Below are 9,743 nucleotides of genomic sequence, written 5' to 3' on the forward strand. Positions count from 1 at the left end.
TGTTGTTGTAGTTAACAATAAAGGGGATGGTAAATACTAGCAAAGATAGACAGGGACTTTACTTACTCTTGGTACATTTTATTTCAATGTTGGTGGCCAGTTTAATGTGTTTATATCCCACCTTTTTCTGTTGCTCATATCTATCTATCTATATATATATATATATATATATATATATATAAAACAGGTGTATTATTTGGGTATGTAATTCCCATAGGTGCATGAAAGTCCAGTGGTGAGCCTACTTGAATTTCAAGTAGGCTCTTCCATATGACACAACTGTTCAAATCCATAACTACTATGAATGGTATGGGATCACCTTGATGCATGAAAAGAATATAAAATCATTCACATATAGAGTTAAAAAGGCTTTATTAAGTCAAACAGGCAGGTATTTTTTCATGCAGCTCAACACTCCTTTAATTAAACAGTGTCCTCCTTTTTCTAGTAAACACTTTTCTTTTCATTTAAATTACTTCCAAATGGATAGCTTGTATGTATAACAACACCAAATCAGAATGAAATGTGCATTCATTTTGACTAGGGATTAAAATTAAAGTGCATTCTCAATTATGCTAATGCTATGCTATGTAATTATACATTGCCAGCTCTTATATAGATTAATTATAAGGTATGCTTTTCTTTCCCCTGTAGCTATGGTGAAAGCACATTGATATCTAAATGGAAAATATCACATTTATTTTGCCATATTCTAGTTGCTTGTGCCTGTGTTATTGCCAATTTGCGCCCTATTACATCTTTTCTTCAACTTCCTTCACTTGGGTAGAAACAACTTTCCCATCAACCACTTCTTCAACGATTGTTTTCACCTTCCTTGTTTTGGTTGGATCTAAAAATATACAAGGAATTGGAATAAGAAACTGTCAGGGTACACATAGTATTATATTCAAGGGGATTCATCAGTGACTCTCTAGTAAGAATAGTTGTTGTCATTGTGAGTTTATGTGAGATTTCATCATCATCAGTTATTTATATAGCACCACTAATTCCGCAGCGCTATACAGAGAACTCATTCACATCAGTCCCTGCCCCATTGGAGCTTATGGTCTAAATTTCCTAACATACACACACACACACACACAGACACACACACAGAAAAACACACACACAGAAAGACTAAGGTCAATCTGATAGCAGCCAATTAACCTACTAGTATGTTTTTGGACTGTGGGAGGAAACCGGAGCACCCAGAGGAAACCCACGCAACACAGGAAGAACATACAAACTCCACACAGATAAGGCCATGGTCAGGAATTGAACTCATGACCCCAGCGCTGTGAGGCACAAGTGCTAACACAAAATGGAATGGATTACACAGAACATAGAATGGATTACAAATTATTTTAAACCAGTAATGAATAACTCAACAAACAATGTTAATGTTGAAATTCTGTAATATCTCTACATACTCAAGTAAATTGAAATGACAATGCTGTACTTTTAGGAGTGTCATGAAGTTTTAAAAAAAAAACAAGATTCAAGTTAGTATTTTGGGTTAGTTTCATTGATTTGAAATAACTATGAGTTTCTTTTTTTATTATTTACTTATAGTGACATTTTATTTGGATTTGTTTAAGGGAAATAGCAAGGGATGATAAAATAACAGCATTACTGTTACTCTGAAGAAATACACTGTGCAAAAAAGTAGGCCTCACTCCAATCTCCTACCATTTGAGGACCACCCCTTTCATTACATAAAACTTTAGCATTTTCCTTCATAAAATAATGCTTTGTTTATTTTCATGTATGGCTTACATTCCTTACATTTGTCTTGCATGTGGAATTTAGTACACAGTACACCTAGACATGCTCTTCTTGGCAGACAGGGGCATAGGTTATGAACATTTTAGGTTCATTTGGTTAAAATTGAGGGATAGGGGGGGCAACATTTTTCTTTCTTGCCCCAGGCGCTAAAATTTTAAGTTACGGCTCGATATACACTATGTCTGATTTATTATTTAAATGCACATTTTAAATTAGGGTTTTTTTTGCAATCTAGTAGCAAAGTTTATGCAGAAATAGTTTTATGCTTTTGCAAGTTACAAAATGATCAGGCATGCCTTATGTCAGTGTTGGCTAACCTGTGACACTCCAGGTGTTGTGAAACTACAAGTCCCAGCATACCCTTCCAGCAATAAGCTGCTGGCACTTGTAGTTTCACAACACCTGGAGTGTCACAGGATAGCCAACACTGCCCTATGTTCTTCTTTTTGTGTCAATACTGCATTTTGGTAAGTATCTTTGGGAGGTCTGGGGTTACATTACAATGATCCTATGCTTCCCAGTGGATACATTGTTAGAAATTATTATTATTATTATTATTTTTATTATTATTGCTGTTATTATTAGATTCAACATTCAGTAACTTATTAACACTCAAGCGTTCCCCATGTAACAATTATTTCATATTCATAAAACTCTTTTATATGAGTATGAAAACAGTGTAACCCATGTTATCCATTGCTCTTGCCTTCATCTTCTCTAAACCCTTTCATTATGCCTTCTGTATTTGTATTCACCACTCTGATGTCATTTTATCTTTCATACTGTACCTGACTGTCCTTGAATACATATAAGTATTTTAAATGAATTAGATCTTATTTACTCCACTTACCTCTCTTGGAATCTACTGATGATGTTTGTGACTGTGGTTTCTGTACAGTGAAACTGTGAATATAAAAAATTTAACTCAGATTACTATTTTTGATGGTTTATAGTCCTTTATATTTTTTATAACTGGACACATGGAGTGATCCAGTAGGTCGATTTAGTAATTTATTTTAATCAAATTATCTGGGTATCACTCTGTGTGACATTCAAAAACAACCATTATGTTAATGTCATTGCAATCTTGACTGATTCAGTTTGGATTAATGTGGAGGTAAAGATTATTGACAATAACATATTGATGCATGTAATCAGTTATCTGCTAACCAATACTGCTTAATCTGTTTGTGATCCAGTCAATCAACCTGTATGTTGACGAATGAGATATGTCCCAAATTGTAGTATTAATGAGGTAATGCTACACTGTTCTGTATTGCATGTAAATTAATTGCATGATGTAACACAAGATAATTAAAGCAAAAATATGGGTTGTCTCATAATTACATTTCCATTCTCTGATGACCACAACAATTAAATGATTTTGAGATTAGTTGAGTCAATTCAATTGTCCATCATAACCATGTTTATTTCTAAATCCACTCCCTTAAGCTCTATTACAGTCACTTTCTCATCTAACCGTATCCAATCTATTAGGTGAGTACATGCTCTACTTACTTTGCTTCTCCCTCCAGCAAGCGTCTGTAGGTCTCAATCTCCATCTCCAGTCTGGTCTTGATGTCCATAAGGCGGAGATACTCTCCCTTCTGTCTTTCTGAATCAGATCTGACCTGATGCAACTGTTCTTCAATGCTGGAAATCTGAAGTTGGAGCTGATTCAGTTGAACGCAGTAACGACCTTCTGTCTCTGATAATGTTCCCTCAAGAGAGTTTTTCTGAAAGTAAGAAGGATGCATAATAATAAGATTATGAAACACTTTTCTCCAACATTGAATATATAAATACTGTTAATATGGACCTCAAGTGTGCAACACTATCAGTGATAATAATCACTTTTAATGTCATCTTAACTCTACCTTCATTGAGAAGGATATTTTGGCAAAACACTGTTTAAAACTTACCATGGAGATCTGAGCCTGTAATTCAATTTCAAGATTTTGCAATGTGCGTTTGAGGTCTGAGATCTCAGTCCGGCTTGTCTGGACTTCTTGTACACCAATGGAAATTTCCTTTTTCAACTCACTGCTCTGTAATTAGATACGTAAGATTAATTGTAAGATTGTTTACTTAAGAAAGATAACTCATAAAAATGAAAAAATATACATGGTTTACCTTCTTCAGGAACATCTCTTCAGCTTCTTTGCGATTCTTCTCAGCCATTGCTTCATACTCTGCTCTCATGCCATTCAGAAGCTGAGTTAGGTCCACTCCCGGAGCAGCATCCATCTCAACATTCACTTGGCCAGAGCTACCGCTGAAGGCATTCATCTCCTAGTAAGGTGAACCATAAACATTTATCAGTAATAGACCCTTATTTATGCTCAGTGCATTGGAAAATCCACCATAAAATACCTGTATCGTATGTATCATAGGCACGGGTAGAAGGAAGACCAGCAGGTCCTAGGCCTACTTGGTTTTTATTCATAACTGCATTTGCAATGTTCAAAATATTTTAATGTGATTTATTAAAAATATCATATTTCTTGCCCAGTATGATAAAGCTATAGTACAGACATTGCAAATCATGATGAAATTTGTTGACCCCATATTTGTTTGCTGATTGTTGCTAAAGAATGTCTGGGATATCACTGCTATTTATTATCATTGTTTTTTTATATAATGCCAAAACATTATGCCTACCAATATAGATGATTTTTTTTTGACTCTGGAAGGTAACCAAAGCACCTGGAAGAAACTCATGCAAGCACGGAGAGAACAAACAAACTCCAGACAGCTGCCTATTATTCCATGTCCAATGTATAACTGTGTTGCTTACCTCCAGATGGTTCTTTTTGAGGTATGCAAGCTCTTCAGCCAGGGACTCGAGCTGTAACTCAAGGTCAGATCTGGAGAGGGTCAGTTCATCCAGTACACGTCGGAGGCCATTGATGTCATTCTCCACACTTTGACGTAGGGCCAGTTCGTTCTCATACCTGAAAGAAATTAGCAATGATCATACTTTACTTCAACTTAAAATCATGACTTTAAATCCTACTTGTGAACTCCAACGGAATGTCTGTGAGACTACAGAATTTTGGAGAGTTCTCAGCTCCCCCTCCCAAATCTCGCCCACTTCCCCAGTTAAGTAGATTGGAGTGGGGCTTAATGCCATGAATCGGTCCCATCCCGCACTGTGCAATGATGTGAATTAAGTCATTGCAAGTCAATGTTGATGCAATTGCACGGTAATGCCCCCACCTTCCACACCTCTCACTGGGGCCCCTTCTAGGATCTCCCAAGGCCAAAGTTGGCAAGCATGCTTTAAATTCTTAATCTCAATAAGGTCTGTGATGGAAACGCTATTATAAGAATTTTAATTACATAATTAGCTGTATAGGAAAACATTTATTGAGTTGTGCTAGATTAGGTTAGATTAGATTATGTTCCTCTGAAGTAAAATGAGGGAATGCTTATTGGGTTATGAGGGTATCCATTGTGATGCACATTAAAGTGTATTTAATAATTACAACGTTCAGAGTAACACAGTGTGTATCAGTAAATGTACCAAGGTAGTGGGAGGCAGTGATCTGTCCGCTTATGTTATTATATTAATGAAGACAGGGCTTCATGTGACAGCGGCAATGTCATGATGACAAGAGGGAATGCAAGTTGGAACTCATTTATAATGGTTAGTGGGAGGAGTAGAGTTTCCTAATAGCACAGTAGTGATGTCAGGCTCCTGATGGAAAGTTTGTGTCACACTTTTAAAACAAACAAAAAAAAAACCTGGTTTCATGTTTCCAGCCCTGAAAATGTGTCTATTACATGTGAAGTCCACAACTGTCATAAGATACTTGACTCTCTTTGCTATTTATACTGCACTTTAATGAGTAGACCCCAAATAAGTATATTTTTTGCAACTATGTTTAATAAGAAAAGATCAGATGAAATGACATGTTCAAAGTCTCTCTTTTCTTCTGAATAAAGTCATACTCACTTCATTCTGAAGTCATCAGCAGCCAGCCTGGCATTGTCGATCTGAAGGACCACTCTGGCATTGTCCGTACTTCCAATGATAATCTGTTTAACACAAAGATTTGTCATACAATGAATTTGATCAACTTGCATGATGATATATATCATCACACGACTGACTTTATGTGTTAGATCTCTTTACTTTTTATTACTGATACTAGTTATACACTATACACATTAGCTAATGATGTACCAGAATGCAGTTAATTAAGATAGGGCTGTGATCATGTTTTTCATATGCACATTAGTCTTATACCCTGTAAATCTATTGAAAGATACTGTATTCATCCTTTCAGAGCCTCATATGAACATGTAGATAGATTAATCCACCTTTTCAAGGTACATACAAGGTCAAACATCTACAGTTCTACATTGGTGCCACCTGATCTCCACCTGAACTTAGCAGTATTTTTTTCTGAATTAATCAGGACTCGGTTAACTAATTGTTGTAGAAAGTCTTGTTTTATTTTACTTAATCAATTAAGTCTCAGTTAACTCAAGAGGAAAGTCATTGATAAGTTTGGGAGTAGATAATTATAATCCCGATGGAATGGGACAGGTTGACATCTATGGTTCTGCCATGGTGTAAAAGCATTTACATTAACAGTTGTAAAAGAGACAATGGGGACATTAATGGAAATTAGGAAGCATAGAAAAAAGATGGCATTACACATAGCTACCAATGAGATGTTTGTTTTAATTTTCTGCAATGCACTTGAAAAACAACAATTAGTATCTAAATGGTTGCAATTGGTAACACCATAGATTTCCTTTGCATCCGTTTTCTTAATTGCCTCTCCAACATTTCACTTTGGATCAGCATGCATTTTAGGGTTAAGAGCTTTTTATATTATAAACCATGACAATACAAACACAGTGAAAAGGGAGGCACTATTCATAATGCTTTGTTTTATGTCCATGTTTTAGATTAATGTCTTTATTAATATTTCCAGGTAAGATATTGTGCCTTTGATACTGCTTCTCATGCTACGCAAACACATACATTGTTTGCTTTCTATGGGCTCAAGTTTTCATTGTTCTTTAGTGTATATTGAACATGAGATAAAAGCTTCAGACATAGAAATCATCTCTGTAACAGAAAGCCCAAGGGCAGCAGAATGGCAGTTGTATAAACAGCTGAATTATGGTACATCCTGCTTCAAAGCATTGTTATCAATTCAGAACAGTCGCTATAGTGTTTCTTCACCGCAAATTGTCCTATCACTAGTCAACACTGAAATACATTGCAGCAAGATAGGACAATTTTGCTACCCATTTAAAATCCTGGCAATGGAGATTATTGTAAACTGTTGTTATGTGTAAGACCGCAGACCTGTAAGCTCCTGCCTATAAAGTGTATTCATTTATACACATCTTCTTGAGCACCTTTAGGAAAGGGTACAAATGAGTAACCACTTGGGTTATGGAAACTCAGAGTTTTCTCAACCACTTTATGTGCAAAAAAAGTTGTGAGATATCATTCACCTTTATGAGTATATGTGTAAACTGGCCAAAATTACCATTTATAAAACAGAGCTGTGATAAATTAATATAGCAGGTGATGCCCAGTGGTACTGAATACAGAAAGCACCATCAATGGTACATGTGCTCGGCTTCACCCAATGAATTTTATTTCATTTGCATTTATTTTTTCACTGATGATAATAATTAATGTGTCTGCGAATACATTAGTGATTAAAAAAATGACAGGATGACTACATGATATTAGTTAACTATGTCTTAAACCTTTAACTTGTATGTCATCATTAGCTTCTATTATAACACAATAAATGGTAACTTGCCTTGTTTCTCAGATCTTCAATGACTTGGAAGAATTTGGAGTAGTCTCGGCTTTGGGTGCTGTTGAGTGTATGATTCTGTTCGTACCATTGCCTAATTTTCAGCTCCAGCTCAGAGTTGGCTGATTCTAGTGCTCGCACTTTATCCAGATAGGCGGCCAGACGGTCATTCAGGTTCTGCATGGTATGTTTTTCCCCGCCGGGCAGAAGACCTTCGCTCCCACCAAAACCTGAGCTACCATAGCTGAAGTTAGCACTTTGAGACAATCCTCCACCAAAGCCTGCTCCAGACAAGGAGGCACTGCTGAATCCTCCATAGCTGCTGCCTCTGCTGCCACTTTGCACCTTCTGGCTGGATGATCTAACCTGATAACTGCTTGAGTGAGACATGATGTACAGACAAGCACCACCAGCAGTGTTGATGTAAAACTAGAAGATTGCTTAATGAAGCAGCAGTATCACCCTGATTTAGTGAGGATGCAAGAGACTGTGCTCAGAATCCTTCTGTCTCACCTTTATATGATGAGAGTGGGTGTGTCCCTGGGTGTTCATTGTGCACATTCCTCCTTTTTCTATTTAGTTATTTTTTGGTCTGTCTACCTGTTAAGCATGTTGTGCCCACTTGTTTAAAACAACAGATGTAACATGCATCCCTTTTGAAATATGCCTGGGGCATTTTGTAGTCCAATACAATAGAACAGAGGTGGGGTGAGATCTAACTTTTACGAGAATACTTTTCCTCTTATAGTCATCTTCCTAATGTCCTTGTGTTTTTCACTGCTTTATGCCTTAGGGTTACAGAGGAAACAATTTAGCTGTGTCTTCTAATGATACTCTGTCCTATCAGCACTGTATTATAGATTAAGTATATTTGTCTCTTCCACACCATCTGGTTTAGAGCATCCTGGAAATAATAACTTGTTTTCAGTAAGAAAAAACTGTTTTTCAGAGTTGAAGAATTTAGAGTAGAACTATGTGTTTCCCAACTAGAAGAACAAAGAGTGGGCTGCACTACTTTATTTTATAATGTTAAGATCTATTCAAAGCACAGTCCATCTTAGGTTATTAACAGCAGATGGTAGATGAAAGAGCGACACAGTGACACAAAGGTTAGGTTGTTGCTTTCAGTGTCACACCAGGATGCTGTCTCTTCAGTATTTGCATAATTTCCCTATGTTTGCATGGTTTTCATCTGGATGCCACAGCATCTTCATACAGTAAAAAGACATACTGGTAGGTAAAAATGGCAGTGGTGTTTGTGCCTATAGTAATTATAATTTTGTGGCACGCCACTGGGGTGTGTCCTCATTTGCCTGTATTTATCTGATTGTAGAACTGCAGAATAGTTTGGCACTATTTATTTAATTGAAGAATAATAATAATAATAGCATGCTGCTGTGTATGATATTCAATCTAAGGGTTAATGTACTGTTAATAGCCTTGTGCTGTGCTGCTCAGGGATATGCTATTACACTATATACTGCTAAGTATAATCATGAGCTGAAATTTTGCACTGAGGCTCAGAGACCAATAGTTGAGCCACGAATCCAAGGCAAACTTTCTTTCACCCTTTTAATTCATGCGTATAGATTGCTTAGTAGTGTACTGTGCAAATGTCTCCAGGACATGAGGTGACAAATATAATGTAAATTTTCCATTTTTTCTGATGAATTTAGAACACATTAAAATATTTGTTAAAGAAAATACACAAATGCACCCCAGTTGCAATATGCAATAGTGTATGGATCTGTGTTTAGTAATGTAGCACTAATTAATCTAAATTTGTGCAGACAGGGTGTGGTTGCAACAATGTACGCCTGTCATTCCTTTAATGCTTCATCACCTTCCTCTGTCATTCCCACTTATGATTTCAAATTGTGAAATGAAGTTTCCACACAGGTAAAAAAAAAAAGATAACGATTATTTACTTGGGTGGGGGCGACATGGTGAACAAGTTGTTCTCTTGGTATGTGATTCCGTAAAACGTCCCAAGAGTGATGATTTATCACTGTGACAGGTGAGGCTCAAAGTTATTGCAGCTTTCAATGTAACTGCCAGAAAACCAGTTTTGCTCTTGATGAAATGATCCCCTATTCAGAGTCAGACACCCATGAAAGCACATGAGAGACACAACAATCTGTACCTAGGAAATTAACTGTCTGG

The 9,743-nt window shown here is 36.5% G+C and overlaps 1 protein-coding gene across 1 annotated transcript; it reads right to left on the reverse strand.

Moving 5' to 3' along the window:
• Window positions 1-355: 355 nt before the first annotated feature.
• On the reverse strand, window positions 356-8,077 carry LOC142094715 (keratin, type I cytoskeletal 12-like). Its single transcript, XM_075177135.1, has 8 exons — window positions 7,584-8,077; window positions 5,744-5,826; window positions 4,583-4,739; window positions 3,919-4,077; window positions 3,708-3,833; window positions 3,304-3,521; window positions 2,636-2,688; window positions 356-850 (listed from the first exon to the last, which is right to left on the reverse strand). The coding sequence occupies exons 1-8, from the start codon at window positions 7,968-7,970 to the stop codon at window positions 753-755; spliced, it is 1,281 nt and encodes a 426-aa protein (XP_075033236.1). The 5' UTR covers window positions 7,971-8,077; the 3' UTR covers window positions 356-752.
• Window positions 8,078-9,743: the final 1,666 nt, after the last annotated feature.

Source organism: Mixophyes fleayi, chromosome 6, assembly GCF_038048845.1.
Source record: "Mixophyes fleayi isolate aMixFle1 chromosome 6, aMixFle1.hap1, whole genome shotgun sequence".
Lineage (NCBI taxonomy): Eukaryota > Metazoa > Chordata > Amphibia > Anura > Limnodynastidae > Mixophyes > Mixophyes fleayi.

Bases quoted from the DNA above. Each gene is read 5' to 3' on its own strand.
- LOC142094715 (XM_075177135.1), bottom strand. From the start codon at position 7,970: ATGTCTCACTCAAGCAGTTATCAGGTTAGATCATCCAGCCAGAAGGTG. The intron at 4,740-5,743 runs GTGAGTATGACT...AATTTCTTTCAG, and splicing joins GCTGATGACTTCAGAATGAA to GTATGAGAACGAACTGGCCC. The intron at 851-2,635 runs GTAAGTGGAGTA...GTATATTTTTAG, and splicing joins ATCAGTAGATTCCAAGAGAG to ATCCAACCAAAACAAGGAAG.